This window comes from Toxotes jaculatrix, chromosome 20, assembly GCF_017976425.1.
Source record: "Toxotes jaculatrix isolate fToxJac2 chromosome 20, fToxJac2.pri, whole genome shotgun sequence".
NCBI lineage: Eukaryota > Metazoa > Chordata > Actinopteri > Toxotidae > Toxotes > Toxotes jaculatrix.
The window spans coordinates 134,295-149,805 of NC_054413.1; the positions used below are offsets into that span (position 1 = coordinate 134,295).

The 15,511-nt window shown below is 47.8% G+C and overlaps 2 protein-coding genes and 1 long non-coding RNA gene across 9 annotated transcripts; 1 reads left to right on the forward strand and 2 right to left on the reverse strand.

Annotated features, from left to right (window-relative positions):
- Nucleotides 1–3: 3 nt before the first annotated feature.
- LOC121200687 lies at nt 4–8,871 on the forward strand. 2 transcript variants are annotated; one of them, XR_005896552.1, is made up of 5 exons: nt 4–131; nt 261–354; nt 450–534; nt 8,466–8,664; nt 8,771–8,871. It is a non-coding gene; the product is annotated as an uncharacterized LOC121200687 (long non-coding RNA). The 2 variants fall into 2 exon arrangements; XR_005896551.1 differs by lacking the exons at nt 8,466–8,664; nt 8,771–8,871 and adding exons at nt 3,117–3,316; nt 3,456–3,534.
- On the reverse strand, nt 38–6,204 carry LOC121200686 (guanine nucleotide-binding protein G(olf) subunit alpha-like). Its single transcript, XM_041066131.1, has 13 exons — nt 6,136–6,204; nt 5,080–5,220; nt 4,930–5,002; nt 4,495–4,549; nt 4,297–4,416; nt 2,508–2,605; nt 2,173–2,227; nt 2,013–2,086; nt 1,442–1,500; nt 1,235–1,355; nt 1,002–1,132; nt 447–514; nt 38–184 (listed from the first exon to the last, which is right to left on the reverse strand). The coding sequence occupies exons 2-13, from the start codon at nt 5,213–5,215 to the stop codon at nt 38–40; spliced, it is 1,137 nt and encodes a 378-aa protein (XP_040922065.1). The 5' UTR covers nt 5,216–5,220; nt 6,136–6,204.
- LOC121200682 (synaptonemal complex protein 2-like) lies at nt 7,290–14,141 on the reverse strand. 6 transcript variants are annotated; one of them, XM_041066122.1, is made up of 24 exons: nt 13,947–14,140; nt 13,481–13,600; nt 13,274–13,387; nt 13,083–13,187; nt 12,417–12,441; nt 12,240–12,319; nt 11,861–11,949; nt 11,648–11,682; nt 11,284–11,426; nt 11,144–11,196; nt 10,848–11,055; nt 10,551–10,623; nt 10,305–10,447; nt 10,012–10,135; nt 9,789–9,838; nt 9,636–9,705; nt 9,253–9,332; nt 9,133–9,175; nt 8,950–9,042; nt 8,673–8,860; nt 8,499–8,593; nt 8,241–8,340; nt 7,947–8,005; nt 7,290–7,592 (listed from the first exon to the last, which is right to left on the reverse strand). In XM_041066122.1, exons 2-24 carry the CDS (start codon nt 13,586–13,588, stop codon nt 7,544–7,546), a joined length of 2,127 nt encoding a protein of 708 aa, XP_040922056.1. In that variant the 5' UTR covers nt 13,589–13,600; nt 13,947–14,140; the 3' UTR covers nt 7,290–7,543. The 6 variants fall into 6 exon arrangements, with proteins under 6 accessions (XP_040922056.1, XP_040922055.1, XP_040922054.1 ...); XM_041066121.1 differs by having other exon boundaries at nt 14,076–14,138; XM_041066120.1 differs by having other exon boundaries at nt 13,274–13,594; nt 13,947–14,141.
- Between the last annotated feature and the right edge of the window lie 1,370 nt (nt 14,142–15,511).

Consider the following 15,511-nt stretch of genomic DNA (forward strand, 5'->3'; position numbering starts at 1 on the left):
GTCTCTGTCCATGGGGGTGGGGTGGGGCAGTGGCCAATCAGAGGAGTTCGTACTGCCGCAGGTGCATGCGCTGGATGATGTCACGACAGTCGTTGAATACGCGGCGGATGTTCTCAGTGTCGACGGCACAGGTGAAGTGAGGGTAGCAGTAATGTTTCCCATCGCCGCTCGCTGTGCTGATCCTCTGAGAGACAGGAGAGTTCATGTGACAGTGTCCATGTGTCAGTTTCAACATGTCATTCTCTCATTCTGACCTGCAGTGACCCCAGCCCTGACTCCTCCCCACCCCCCACTCACCTGTTCCTGATTTCACCTTTTACCTGCTCTTCCTGTTCGATGTTTCTGCCTCAGCAGGTCAGTTTCAGAGTTTTGTGACACACATGTAAACCTGGTGCTTCGCTCCTGACTGTCATTACTAACACGAGAACAACTGAAACTGTTTTTACCAGAAACTCGTCTCTGATGAAGAACTTGGCTCGAGTCACTCTGGGGTCTTCATCAGCATCTGGAACACCTGGAAACAAACGCACGGACGTGAGTTTTATTCTCACATCCTGCACCGAAGTGCAGCAATCAAAATATTTAGATACGACACAAAATCCCTCTGCAGTATCAGCACACGTCTGATCTCAGATCAGATCATTGATCCTGAGTCACCAGTGCTTCAGCAGCAGGTGGAGCTGCTGTAACTACTTCATATACAGGCAGATATTTTATCCACTGCTTCCCAACCTGAGGGTCGGGCCCCTTCAAAGGGTCGGCAGATAAACGTGCGGGGTCGTCAGTGAATCACTGGATCGTTCGAACAGTTACTGAAATAAAACCGTGTGAGAGGTTTGATCTTTAACGTGTCCTTGTTCAGAAGATGATCACGTGAACCACAGCGGCTAAAACACGATGCGGTGAAAGTGAAAGCTGTTCCTCAGAAACGTGGCGGAGCAGAACATGTGTGTCAGAGCTCCACAGCTCCACCCTGTGTCTCTGTATCTGTGTGTTTATACCGTCTGCAGGTACTTGGTAGTTGTTGTATTCAGGGAAATAATCCTCCAGTTTCGATTTTCCTGCCAGGATCTTGTCAGCCAGCACATCCTGTTTGTTCAGGAACAGGATCACAGAGATGGTCTTCAGAAACCTGCAGCCAATCACAGAGAAGGGAGGGTTAATCGCAGCCAATCACAGACCAGAGATGGCTCGCTCTGGCCAATCAGAGAGCAGTGTGGGTGAAGTGATGAACCTGTTGGTCCAGATGGATCTGAAGAGGTCCAAAGATTCTCGCAGCCGATTGGTGGAGTTGTCCTCTCTGATCACCATGTTGTAGCTGCTGCTCGCTGCCACAAAGATGATCGCGGTTACATCTGAAACCAGAGGAGAAGAAGAACCACGTGAGCCGACTCAGATCTGAGGTCACTTCCTCTGACACGTCTCACAATGTTTTTCTCACCATTGAAGCACTGAATCCACTTCCTCCGCTCGTCCCTCTGTCCTCCCACGTCAAACATGCTGAAGACACAGTGTGAACCGTCAGTATGGAGCAGTAACAGTCTCTGTGAGACAGGCAGAGAGACAGGCAGGCAGAGAGACAGAGACACAGGCAGGCAGAGAGACAGACAGGCAGGCAGACAGAGAGAGAGACAGGCAGGCAGAGAGACAGGCAGACAGGCGGACCACGCTGCAGGTTCTGTCCAATCAGGGCCTAAATACTACAATACCCATGAGCCTCTGTTGCTGTTCCCACGGAGATGCAACCAATAAAAACTGTAGTTGTTGCGGCTGCTGAATGAATCTGATCTGATCAGCTGCAGCTTGTTTTCAGGGCTGTGATTGGATAGAACACAACGTACAGCAATGCTTTCTGGGAGTTTTGGTTTAACTGATCAGTTCTGATCAGTTCTGTGAACTTTGACTTCCACAAAACATTTTTCATTTCCACCCAAACTAGAAAAGCAGCTGTCAGGTAGAGGAGACAGGAGATTGGTGCAGGGGGTGGACAGGTGGTGGACAGAGACACTCACTGGAAGTTGACCTTGTCCACCTGAAACCTGGTTTCAAAAATCCCTGAAGTCAAAACTCTGCAACGCAACAAATCCTGCAGGAGAAGAAGATGTTGTTTCGGTGATCCTGGTAACAGATGAGTCATCAGGGATGCTGCAAGCTCATTGGTCAATTTGTTACCTGGTCAGTAGGTGTGTAATCTGTCCTCCTGACTGAGTCCAACCTGTCTAGGAAGCTGCGACACACACACACACACACACACACACGCTTAGGGTGACAGCACTTCCTGTCTTGCCCCCCCCCCCGTCCCTGAGCTGTGTGGGACCGTCGTGGTCAGTGGACCGTCCTGACTGATCCACCTGGGCGTGGTCTGAGTGACGGGGCTCAATCAGTCCAACACATCAAACTTTCACAGTGCCTCTTTAATGTGGCAGATTTACATCCGTGTTACACGGTTACAGTTTAAACTTCCAGGTCATGAATGTAAAACTGTGTAATGTCATGTGTGATCTTACTACTGCGCACAGTCGATCAGCTGATACTCATTGGAGCGTTCAAAACACGCCTTCACACCATCGTCCTCCCACAGCTTCTGAGCATGCTCAAAGAACTCCTGACAGACAGACGAAGACAGACAGAGACAGACAGACGGAGTGTAAAGTCCTGTTAGTGTCCCCCACAGGCTGCACACTGATCTGACTGACTGTCCACTGCAGAAGAAAAACCACAACATTTAGGAACATGAGAGAAAAACTGGGCTAAAATCTAATAAGACACATAAAACCTGACACACCTGACACATTAAACTCAGGTGAGTTCAGAGTTCAGGTGAAACACAGATGAAGTTTTAAACTGTAACAGTCTGAGTGGTCAGAGGCTCAGTGGCTGTAGCTTTTATTTCTCTGATTTAACCCCGAGTCTGAGCAGCAGAGCAGATAAAGTTTGTCCTGAAGGTGGCGCTGGAGGACCTTCCTTCCTCTGTACTGTGGTTCATACCTGTGCCACCTGTAACTTATAATAACAGCACACATTAAAGTCTATGGAGAGCCTCTGTCTGCAGCTTCTCTTTATTACTTAGGAGTCACATGCTGCACTAACTTGAGCAGTCACTTGTATTCTGTCAGGTAAACGCCGTGACGTCCTCTGACCGGACAGCTGTGACCGCACCTGAAAGTGTGTGTATCCAGTCGACCAATCAGCAGCAGCGTCAGAGACAACAGGAAAAAAGACTGAAGACGTGAGTTAAGAGGAGACACAGGAAGATGCTTGTTTTGTCTCTTTGTTGTCCTCAGAGACTGGAGATGTTTGGATAATGAGGCCTCAGGTGAGACACACACACACAGACAGTGTTTCAGGTGTGTGTGTGTGTGTGTGTGTCCTGTGTGGTTAACTCGTTACATCATGTCATTAACATCATTAAAACAAACAAACTCTTAACCAACTCTCCTGGTGCTGCTTTAAAGGAACAGTTCAGCTAAGTGCAGTCACATGATGAGACCGGGGAGATGCCACACCACCTCACCTGGTAACGACTGACAACAGGTGAGACGCCACCTGCAGCTTTTTACTGTTTGTTCACCACTAAATTCATTTTGTGTTCCTCATCAACAGTTGTACCATCATCATCACCATCATCATCATCATCATTATCACCATCATCATCACCATCATCATCATCATCATTATCACCATCATCATCATCATCATCATCATCACATCATCATCACATCATCATCATCATTATCACCATCATCATCATCATCATCATCACATCATCATCATTATTATCACCATCATCATCACCATCATCACCATCATCATCACCATCATCATCACCATCATCATCATCATCATTATCACCATCATCATCATCATCATCATCACATCATCATCACATCATCATCATCATTATCACCATCATCATCACCATCATCATCATCATCACCATCATCATCATTATCACCATCATCATCACCATCATCACCATCATCATCACCATCATCATCATCATCATTATCACCATCATCATCATCATCATCATCATCATCATCACATCATCATCATCATTATCACCATCATCATCACCATCATCATCATCATCATCATCATCATCATCATCACCACCATCATCATCATCATCAACCTGCACAGGTTAGTTTCATCAGTCTGTAACTTCAGCAGCTGCAGATTCACCAACACAGACGGTCAAACACCTGATGGACGTCACTGCTGAGACGCTTTACCTGTGTGTGTGTGTGTGTGTGTGTGTGTGTGTGTGTGTGTGTGTGTGTGTGTGTGTGTTACCTCTGTGTATTCAAAGTCAGACAGCGGCGCGATGCTCTTGATGTAGTCGACTCTGAACTGGTTGTCAGGGTTACCAAGAGGGATGGGCGGAGTCAGCACGCTCATGGCCGACACGATGGTCTGAAACCACACATATACAGGGCTCTGATTGGCTGCTGCAGGTGAGCAGAGTTATTACGCTCTCTCCGTGTGACCTACCACGATGGCGTCCTTCACGTTTTTCCTGATGTCCTGAATCTTCTGCTGCTTCTCTCTGGAAAACACACACTTTGTTTTCATCAAATATGGAGCCACAAACTATTTCCTGTTTCAGAATTACAAAAAAATGACATCACTTCAAGAAAACGATTTCAGATGATTTATGAAACCGTCTCATGATTGAACGGTTCCAGCACTGGCTCCTTTTCTGATCAGGCATGTGATCAGTCATGATTGATCAAGTGATCAGCTGCGGTGACTTACAGTGTGATCAGCACAGACCCTGATCAGCACAGACCCTGGGCCTCAGCAGTGTGCAGTACGAAGGCTTTGATTAATCTGTTTGGAACGTGGCGTCGTTAACGACGTCGTTAAGACTGAAGCTGCGTCTATCAGCAGTAACGAGGATTCACCTCAGCTTCAGGTTTGACTCACTCAGCGTTGAAGCCGTCGACATGAAGAATCCTCATCTGCTTCACTATGGTGCTTTTACCTGATTCTCCTGCACCTGCAGACAAACAGGCAGTTAGACAGGCACACAGAGACGTGAGGACAGACAGGTGTTCAGACAGACAGGTGTCTCACCCAGCAGTAAGAGTCTGTGTGTAGCTTTATAAGCCTGTCGCTCTTTCTGCAGCTGTCTCTCGATCTTCTTGTTGGCTTCTCTCTTCGCTTTTTCATCCAGTCGTTCCTCCTCTGTCTTCCCTCCCAGACAGCCCATCTCAACTGGAACCACACAAACCAGTAAATAACCAGGTTAGGATCAGGCTAAGTTCAGTTTAGGCTTAGATTAGATTAGAATGCTTCCAGGTTTAGTTTAGATTTCCAGATGAGATGTGGTTGAGGTTTGGATTAGGTTGAGATTAAGTTTAGTTTAGGCTTGATTTAGGTGTCATTTAATTTCAGATTCGGTTAAAGATGGTTCAGCTCAGGGTTAATGTAGGTTTTATTTAGGTTTGAGTGTTTCGGTGTTAAAGTGATGTGACCGTTGTTCGTTGTCCGCTTCAGATCACACCTGAACCTGAAGCTGAAGCTGAAGCTGAACCTGTTCTGACTGTGGGCTAAATACAGTGGAAGGAAAACCACAGATGAATCTCAGCTCCTCCTTCACTGCTACTAAATATATTTAACACATTCAGTAAAAAAGGAAGGAGCCAAATCTCCAACAAGAACTAAATTATGAAAATTCTTATTACATCACATATATTTTAACGCTGTATGAATCTGAACCTGAGCCTGAAGCTGAGCCTGAAGCTGAACCTGAACCTGAACCTGAAGCTGAACCTGAAGCTGAGCCTGAACCTGAACCTGAGCCTGAGCCTGAGCCTGAAGCCGAGCCTGAAGCTGAGCCTGAAGCTGAGCCTGAAGCTGAACCTGAGCCTGAAGCTGAACCTGAACCTGAAGCTGAGCCTGAAGCTGAACCTGAAGCTTTCACTGCTGCATCTGGATAAATCACACAATCCGGTTCTGTGTCACTGTGAAACATTACACTGATGACACAGTTTTATTTTTACATTAACTGAACTTTTACTTTAGTTGTACTGCTGCTTTTTCTGAAACACAGGATCTGAACACTTCTGCCACCAGTGAAACCAGTAAACTCAATATGAAACCAGCTGATTCAGCTGTGGCTGCACTGACCTTCAGCTGTTGGTGATCACCGACCCGTCACGTCTCAGCAGGTCCAGATCAGTCCGTCTTTCTGCCTGTCCATCAAAGTCCAACAAGAAAAAAAAACAACAGTAACAGCAACTTCAGTCAATCAGCATCCCTGTCTGTCCTCCAACTGTCCACTACACTTCCACTTCAGTCCAGTTTAGGTCCAGTTCAGTCCAGAAACAGAACCAAGTCTCCTGGTGGTTTTCTTTCTTCTGTTAAACAGAGGAGAGAAACATCTGAGCTTCTTTCTCTCACTCGTGTCTCCAACCCTCCCTTCCCCTCCCCTCCTCTCCCCCCTCCTCCCCCCTCCCGGTCTCTAATTGTGCCTCATTAGTTGTCTCTTTCTCTCTCTCTGTTTTCTTTGGGGGATTTTGCTGTTTTTCACTGGTGTCAGTTTGCTGCCTGACAACCAGCAGCTGGATCCACAAACACAAACTCCTCTGCTGGTTGGTCCTGGTTTCAGTCTGGACCTTCGACCTCCCGTCAGCGGGACCGGAGTCAGTTCTGGTCCAGCTGATGGGAGGTCAAAGGTCCAAGGAGATAATAAACCTGACTCACCAGATGAAGAGTCACCTTTATAAGTTACAGCTGATAAAGAATCTGATCCAAGTGATGGAGACAAAAAAAAAGACTGACGCACAGGTTTAACACGTCTGAGCTGATGACCTCATCAGTGTGCGGCTGTTACTGCTTCTCCTGCTTCTGACTCAGTTTCTGCTGCTAAATGAGGAAACAGTGGATTTACAGGAGAAAAATAAATCAGAGTAAATTCTGTATAAATGCACACGTGGATGTTCGGATGCTCACTACAGGACACTCAGCTCCTCTCTACATACAGAGCAGTTAATCTGGTTTGATCACGCTCGTGGTTCTGATCAGGTTCTGTTCAGGTACCTGACACGACCAGAGGCTGAAGTTCTGATTCAACATCGTGTTCTTCAGGTTCTGTTCATGTATTTTTGGAGCTGAGTGACACCGTGGTCTCAGAAGCTTCTCACTGTTCTCAGGGAAAATCTTTGAATCTTGGACCTAACTGGAGTTTGTCTCCACCTTGTGGTCCATTAAAGTCACTCTGTCAAAGACAACCCTCACCATGGTAACTTCCTTGTGCCACAACAAAGAAAACTGAATTCACTGAATTCATTCTTTATTTTTTTTTGTTCAGAAAGTTTTTTCTGTCCTCAGAGGAGAATCTGCTCCTTTAACTCAAGTGGAAACATGAAAACATAAAAATCACCAAAATATGAAAGAAGTCTGGTGACTGACAGTGATCCCATTTTTTTCCAACAGATCAGGATTTGGTCTGACTGAAACCAGATCACAAATCTGAGGTGAAAACTTTAAACATCTATAAGGTTCTTCCTGATTGGACGAGCTCTTCTCTCCGTCTTCATTGGTTGGACAGATTCTTCGACACTCCATTCTCCAAACATTTCAACCTGCGGCAACAGAAACCACGTCCTCAAGCTTTAGACACATTTAAGCCAGATTCAAACAGGATTCTAATGGTCTGAACAGTTCCAAACTAGATCCATACAGTGTAGAAGGACATAATCTGGATTCCAACAGTCAAAACCAGATCTTCACAATCTGAATGTAAACCAGATCCTGACAGTCTGATCAGGTTTCAACTAGATCCTGTCAGTCCACCCTGTCAGTCCATCCTGTCAGGATCTGGATTAGGATTCAAACTAGGTCCTGACAGAATAAAACCAGTTTTAAATCATATCCTAACAGCCTGAAAAGGTCTGATCCAGATCCTAATAATAAAGAGGATCAAATGTCAGACTGACCTCTGCAGGTGTTCGTCACAGAACGAGGCCAGGCGCTGGATCTCAGACTGGAAGAAACTCTGGAAGACAAAGGGGGACAGAAGCAGATGTCTCCTCTTTTCTCCATTAAGTCTTTGTTGAAACAGTAAAACTTTTTGGCTTAAATTTTGAAATTTCTCATATGTCTGTCTGAAATGAAGCGTCACTGTTTGTCTTAAACTTTTCTCGAACTGTTGACTCTAATTCTCTCACACGCACACACACACACACACACACACAGCACTGTGACGTGTGGGATTGGTCTGATGTTCGTACCAGGATCTGCGTGTTCACGGAGCTCAGGTTCGCTGAGTTTTCTTCCAGTCGGCTCAGCTGATCAGTGACGCTGTTCTCAAACCTCTGCAGCAGCAATAACCTGCAAATACAAAGCGCAGAAGCTCAAACTGACGTTCTCCCGGTTTTTCATCACAGGAACTTCCTGTTCTGTGCGTTACCTCACGTCACGTTGCTTCGGGACTCTGTGCTAGTGTGTCTCTGCAGGTTTGTGCGTTACCTGTACACGTGTGGTGGTACCTGTGCTGATGGACGGCTGTGAGCAGCGATGAGGTGTGCTGCTGACACTCTTTCAGAGACTGGAGGACTTCCTGTTCAGCCTTCTGCCAGCAGCCCTGACAACAGTTGACTTCATTAGATGATGCCAGTGACAGAAGCAGTGATCAGTGACCTCACAGCCGAGCAGGTACTGACAGTGAAGCTCTGCTCCAGTTGTGTTTTGAAGGTTTTGAAGGCAGCTGCGATGCCCGAAGTCACGTCTGACTCCACCTCTGTCTCTGGTGTCTTCACAGGCTCCTCTGTCTTTACGCGTGGCCCCGCCCCTCCACCGGATAGCTCCTCCTCCTGATCTGTAGATGGCCCCACCCCCTCAGGTGACCTCTCTAAGACCAGGTGAGCAGCAGATTCAGTACAAACACTGAAGCAGATTTACATGAACAGTAACCACGACAGGAAATCAACGATGAATCACCTGTCATGGCGGAGTTACACTCCGCCCCTTCTGGCTGAGGCTCCACCTTCCTTTTATGGGATGTTGTGCCCTCAGTTTGGTCTGACAGGTAGCCTTCACACAGACAGAACCGCTCATCAGGAAAGACGAGTAAATGAGGGAGAGATTTTTTACAGAGATGGATGAGAAGCCAAAGATAAAAACCTGAGTCAGCAGCAGATCTCTTCCTGTCACTGCTGAACGCTTCCTGAAACAATGAGCAAACACAGGTGAGAAGCAGGAAACAGGTGACACTCTCATGCAGCAATAAAAGATGAGGTGGACCTGTTGTAAGCGAGAGCTGCCTCCTCCGGACTCGTCTGTGTCCCCCTGTGTGACCTCTGGCTCCGCCCTGACAGGAACACCTGAGAGTCACAGGTTCAGAAACGCAGACGGGTCAGATTCATGTCGACCATGTGTATGTGTGACTGTTGGTGGTGTGATACCAGCCTCACTGTCCTACAGCTGCATCACAGCTGGATGTTACTGCTGAGGCCACAACATTACAACACTTCACCTGGCTTTTATTGTGAAACCGTGACAGGAAACATTCTGTACCCGACCGTTCTGACAGAGTGTGTGTGGTGGTTCTGAGTCTGATGGAGGTCGGGTCCGTGTCCATGTACACGGACAGTGAAAGGTGTGTTGACCTCAGCGAAGCGTCTGACCTGAGTCGTACGTCGGAGTCGAGTGTCTGATCTGATCAAACAGAAACTCCGCTCGGCTTTTTCCTGGAGTCTGAGACAAAAACAGACGAGTGAAAAACTTCACCTGCTCATCTTTAATATTTCTGAACGAGCTCTCGTCTTCAGCCATGTCACCTTCGTTACGGAGGAGTCGTCCTCACTGCTCGGAGACGACAGAGGCAAAACTGGACAAAACAAACAGACGTTACATTTGCAGGACAGCAGGTCACACTTCATTCATACGTGCATCATGTGTTCACTGCGGTTTGAACTGTGAGCAGAAAAGTTCGTGGTTGTTTCATGTTTGTTGGCGTGTGAGGCTGAAACATGAAACATGGATAAACACAGACACACTCACTCCTCAGCTGACTCTTGCTCTGTGGTTTCTTCCTGCTGTAGGATCGACCACTGTGTTTGTCTGCAGAGGGGGGGGGCTGGACTGTACCACCTGTGTCCTGACAACAGGGGGAGCTCTTCATTTTCTGAGAGGAATATACCAAGGTGGTGATCAGAGGTCTTCTGAATGCAACTCTGCAGTTATTGTTTCTGGATCAAACCTGGTTCACAGTACAGGCCTCAGATCTCCAGAAGCCAAAACACAAACGTAAACCAAAAGACACCTGTGAGACAGGTGTGCAGGCGGACAGGTACCATGAAGACTCTCCCAGCAGCCTCCTCCAGCTCCATCTGAAGTTCACACTTGAAGCTCAGCTCCACTGTCTGACCTCTGCTGTTGTGGTGCGTGATGGGATTATTCAGCTGGACAGTGAGGACCGTCTGTGCTGCAGTGCATCCTGGGAACACACACAGAGGCCGTCACTAACTAAGCGATCCAGAGTCCGTCATTAAAAACACCTGTCCAGGTGAGGATGAGGACAAAGAGTCAGAGCGACTGACCGTCGTGTTTGACCTGGAAACTGTAGTGAGTCACTTCCTCTTTCAGCAGGTGGATGGACCCCCACAGGAGGCCCTGACACACACACACACGCACGCACAGTCGCACACACACACACACACACACACACACACACACACAGTCGCACACACACACACACGCACAGTGCTAAAACATTAGGTTGTGGTACAGTATGTATGTATATATTATAGATATAATATATACTGTGATATATATTATATCTACTCTGCTGCTGCAGTGCATGATGGGATATGTTAGATCACAGCACCATGTGGTACCTCAGGCTCGTCGATGAAGAAGCTCACACATCCTGAGCCGACGTTGAAGTCGATCCAGAACTCGTCCAGTTTGTCGTCTTTTGGTCGAAACAGCTGCAGAAGAAGAAAACATGACGTTGGCGTGTGACGTGTGGTTTGCGTGTAAAGGGAGAAACGTTTTACCTGAGTGGAGTCCAGGAACGCCCTGATACAGGGGAAGGTGTAGACCCTGACAGACAGAACGCAGGGTAAAACCATCTGAGTCGACAGCTCTCAGATCAGTTCTGTTTTTATTAGAGCTTAATAAAGTTTATCACCTCCTCTGGTTGCCATGGCGACGGTTAACAAAGTTCAGGAAACGCCTGCAGTCCTGGAGAAAGAGACAGGCCAGAGAATCAGGTGTTCAGACAGATGTACAGACAGACAGGCGTTCAGACAGACAGGTGAGTCAACTCACCACCTCAAAGTCTGCGTCTCTGATGTCACAGAAGGCGTTGCTGATGTCACAGCAGGAGAACCACTGATTGGCTCTCTGCTGACGGTCCTTCCTGGGCGTCAGACGACACAGAGCCTCTGATAGGCTGACCTGAAGCTCGTAGTCTGAAACAGCGACGACAGACGATCTGGTCTGATGTGGATCGGACCGCAGATTCTGGTTTGTCTCACTGTTTCCTGTCATGTGATGGTGTGAGCGTGGTGTCCCTCAGGACCTCGTCCTGGGCCCTGCTCTGTTTCCTGTTTACACACCTCCACCTGCTCACAGCTACATGTTCACTCAACCCCACCGACAACCCCACCCCTGCATCTCCGCTAGAACTCACCTCCAACCGTCAGAACTGCTGCTGCCACCTGAGAGCTATCAGACAGACAGGTAGCCAGTCAGACAGACAGAGACAGACAGGCAGACAGACAGACAGACAGACAGACAGGTAACCAGTCAGACAGGTAGACAGAGACAGTTTGATGGAAAGGTGGGACTGTGGTAGTTTTACAGTCAGGACAGACGCCTGTATCAGAGAGAACTGGTGTTTTACAGTATCTGGTTCTGGTTCTGGTCGATCTGGATCAGTCTCCTCTGCTCTCGGCTCAGAGACTCCAGGATGCTGTTGAAGGTTCTGATGGCCTGAAACGAGAAACACAACTCTGAAGTCAAATAGCACCTACGTTAAAATCACAGACCGGGACAGACCAGGAGAGACCAGGAGAGGACAGACCAGGACAGGACAGACCAGGAGAGGACAGGACAGACCAGGAGAGAGCAGGACAGGACAGACCAGGACAGGACAGACCAGGAGAGACCAGGAGAGGACAGGACAGACCAGGAGAGAGCAGGACAGGACAGACCAGGAGAGAGCAGGACAGGACAGACCAGGAGAGGAGGTCGATTACGTCTTTGGCTGTTTCCATGGTTACCTCCAGTCTCAGAGGAAAGTGGATTTTTGGGTCCAGAGCCAACTGAGCCAACTGAAGAAGAACCACAGACAGCTGACTGACTGAGAGAGAGACAGGCAGACAGACAGGTGAGTTTAGAGTTCAACATGTGAGACATGATTCAACTTTGACTGAAGATCAAAAACAAGAGGAACAAACCTGGGAGAGACGCCTGTCCCAGCAGCTGACAGGCAGACAGACAGACAGACAGACAGGCAGAGAGAGGGACAGAGAGACAGACAGGCAGACAGAGAGACAGACAGTTTAGGATACGTCAGTGTTGAATTCTGAAATCTGCTAAATTACAGAACAAAATGAAAAAAAAAAAAAGAAAAATCAAGAAAAACCTACAAAAGTAAATTTTGCCTGAACTGATGAACATGAAGCTGCAGTTTCCCGTCACAGTGACACGGAACATCGTGACAACATTCGCGTTTCCTTCAGTGAAGGTTCTCCCAGTTAGCTTTAAGAGGAGAACCTCAGTCTGGCCTCCACGTCCTGCAGCGTCTCACAGGCCTCGACTCTCGTGAGCCAGGATCAGACTGAGGTTCTTCATCGAGGCCTGAACAACCGGACGGAGCCGAGACACCGTGCGACAGGCTGAGGAGGCCTCACCTGTCAGTCCCTGAGCGGGGCCTCACTGTCGCGTGGGTCACAGGGGTTTCTGTGGACCACTGTACAATCATGTGACCAGACCTTACCTGGATGGGCTGGACGGTGAGTCCTGATTGGCTGAAACAGCGTGAGCTCACATGTACAGTGGACAGGTGACAGGAACATGTGATTAACATAGCTGAAGACTTCATTTCCCAGCATCCTCCTCACCAGGAAGTAATCATAGAACTCCTCAGTCAGGCTCAGCAGGGGGCCAGAGCTTTTGTGGAGGTCAGAGGTCAGCAGGTCACGGACGGCTTCAAACCACAACAACACCTACACCAATAAAAATAAGAAAATGCACAGATGATAAACATCAAGCATGTTCACTGTTCAGTGTTTGGCAGCAGGCAGCGCTTTACTTTGGCGGTCAGTCCGTGGCTCATGAGTGTCTGCATGTCCCCTCTGTCCTCCGACACAGTCTCCAAACACTTCAACACGACCTGGACTCTGCTGAACCCAGATCCACACAGATCCTGAGGACACACACGGACCAGCTCACGGGGTTCATTCAGAGACAGACGAACAGGCCCACAGCGGTTTCCATGGTGACTGCCCCATTCTGTTACCTTGGTAACCAGCTGGTCCAGTCTGGTGAGAGTGGTGCTGGTCAGTCCTTCATAGTGAAGAACAGAAACCAGATGAGAAGAGTCTCCACGGAGCAGACAGTCCTCCATCTGGACCTGAAACTGACACACACACACACGCAGACACACACAGACACACACACACAGACACACACATACAGACACACACACAGGTGTTTGTAGAAACAGAAATGAGGAAACCTGCAGAGAAAATAATTTAAATTGTGAATAAAATCATTCCAACGAGTTGCGGCGCTTCCCGCAGACAGACAGCAGGGGGCGCTGCAGCTGCACAGTCCGACAGGAAACTTCCGTTTAACACAGTTTTCTACCTAAAACTCTGTGAATTAAAACGATGCAGATTAATTTTTATAAACCGGATTAAATGTTTTTATTCACAGCTGTTGAACAGTAACGACTCAGAGCGAGACGCCGTTAAACAGCTCACCTGTAACTGACGTGAACCTGAATCAGGTGAAAGTCACTCACGGAGTTTGAACCCGAACCTGTAAACGCTGCTTCTGCTCCGAACACACGGAGTCTGACTGACCGCACGGCGATAATCCGGGTTCCTTACCATCGCGTCTCCTGCGCCGCTGCGTCTCTCACAGCTGCCGCCAATCAAATGATCAGCGGCGGAGGGATATCACCGCTGACACCTGGCTCTCCAGGTGAGAACACCTGGCTCTCCGTTTCACAGATGATTGGTTCAGATCGTTTTGTCTGTTTTTTAGAAATAAACGAAGAAGAATATTGTGGCACAGGTGTGAGTGGGTGAACTTTATTTCCCCCAGCGTCAGTTAACAGTAGCTGAGAAAGCGTCAATAAAAACGGATTCAATGAGTGAGGGTGGTGCAGTGGTTAGCACCGCCGCGCCACAACCAGAGGGCCGCAGGCTCGAATCCCGGCCTGGGGTCTCCCGTCTCCCGTCCCCACCCCCGGGACCCGACCGGCGAGCAGCCCAGAGCGCAGTCAGCCGGGACAGGCGACCTCCGCCCCGCCCCCCCCCCGATGGACCGAGCGGCGCAGGAAATGGGTGAGTGAATGGAAATGAATGAGGAAAGTCACCTGCACAGGACCTGACACACACCGGCCTCATAGATAGAAAACATAAAGTAAAATCATTGTTTTGACCCACCAACCAAACTCTGTGCAATTTTCTGGTAAATTTAAAAACCACTTTCTTTGTGAGTCCTCTGTGCTGTCAGCTCCACACATCATTTATTTATTTATCTAAACAGTCACATGTTTAAATACATTTCCTGAGTAAATTCACAGACACACGGAGGACACGGCCTGTGTGCTCAACGTTTTAACCAGACACCAACCAAACTCTGTGCAGTTTTCTGACAACTATCATTCACCCTCGGAGCCATCAGCCCGTACATGGCCCGTACACGGCCCGTCCTGCTGGCGTGGAAATGAATGTGGTGACTTGATACACATCCTTTGAAATAAATGTGTAGCTGTGGAGTCATTTCTTTAAATACTCAGAATACAGAACAGAGTTTGGTTCGAGGTTTCATCTCATAATTAATCAGGGGATGGGCCAAACTACTGAGACACCCCAGCAGACAGACAGGTTAACAGGCTGTCAGGTAGAAGCCTCAGTCCTCTTGTCCTCTAATTGATGACTAATGAGTTTGTTTGTTTTGGGAGAAACACTGAACTGTTTATAGAACACACACACGCACACACACACACACAGGTGAACAGGTGTGTGTGTGCGTTTCTCTGAATCAGCAGCTTTAAAACCTGAAACATTAAAACATGAAGAAGCAGCAGAAACACACACAAACACTAACATGTACACAATCAATGTAAAACTAACACAACACACACTGAGCAGAGAAACGAACAGCTGATGAAAAGTTTGAGCTGATTCATCAAACTGATCAATAATCTATTATTATTATTATTGTTATTGTTGTTGTTGTTGTTCTTCCTTCTGTCCTTTTTTGTTTTGCCGTTCTTTTATATTTATTTATTTTTCTTTCTCACCCCCACCCCTCC

Excerpts from the sequence above, each read along its gene's own strand:
- LOC121200686 (XM_041066131.1), bottom strand. The coding sequence starts at position 5,215 with ATGGGCTGTCTGGGAGGGAAGACAGAGGAGGAACGACTGGATGAAAAA. Across the intron at positions 4,417-4,494 it reads ACGTGAAGGACGCCATCGTG|ACCATCGTGTCGGCCATGAG; the intron begins GTAGGTCACACG and ends GTGTGGTTTCAG. Across the intron at positions 2,228-2,507 it reads CTGATCGACTGTGCGCAGTA|CTTCCTAGACAGGTTGGACT; the intron begins GTAAGATCACAC and ends TGTGTGTCGCAG.
- LOC121200682 (XM_041066120.1), bottom strand. The coding sequence starts at position 13,588 with ATGGAGGACTGTCTGCTCCGTGGAGACTCTTCTCATCTGGTTTCTGTT. Across the intron at positions 12,320-12,416 it reads GGGACAGGCGTCTCTCCCAG|TCAGTCAGCTGTCTGTGGTT; the intron begins GTTTGTTCCTCT and ends TCTCTCTCTCAG. Across the intron at positions 8,861-8,949 it reads GTGTAACTCCGCCATGACAG|AGAGGTCACCTGAGGGGGTG; the intron begins GTGATTCATCGT and ends ACCTGGTCTTAG.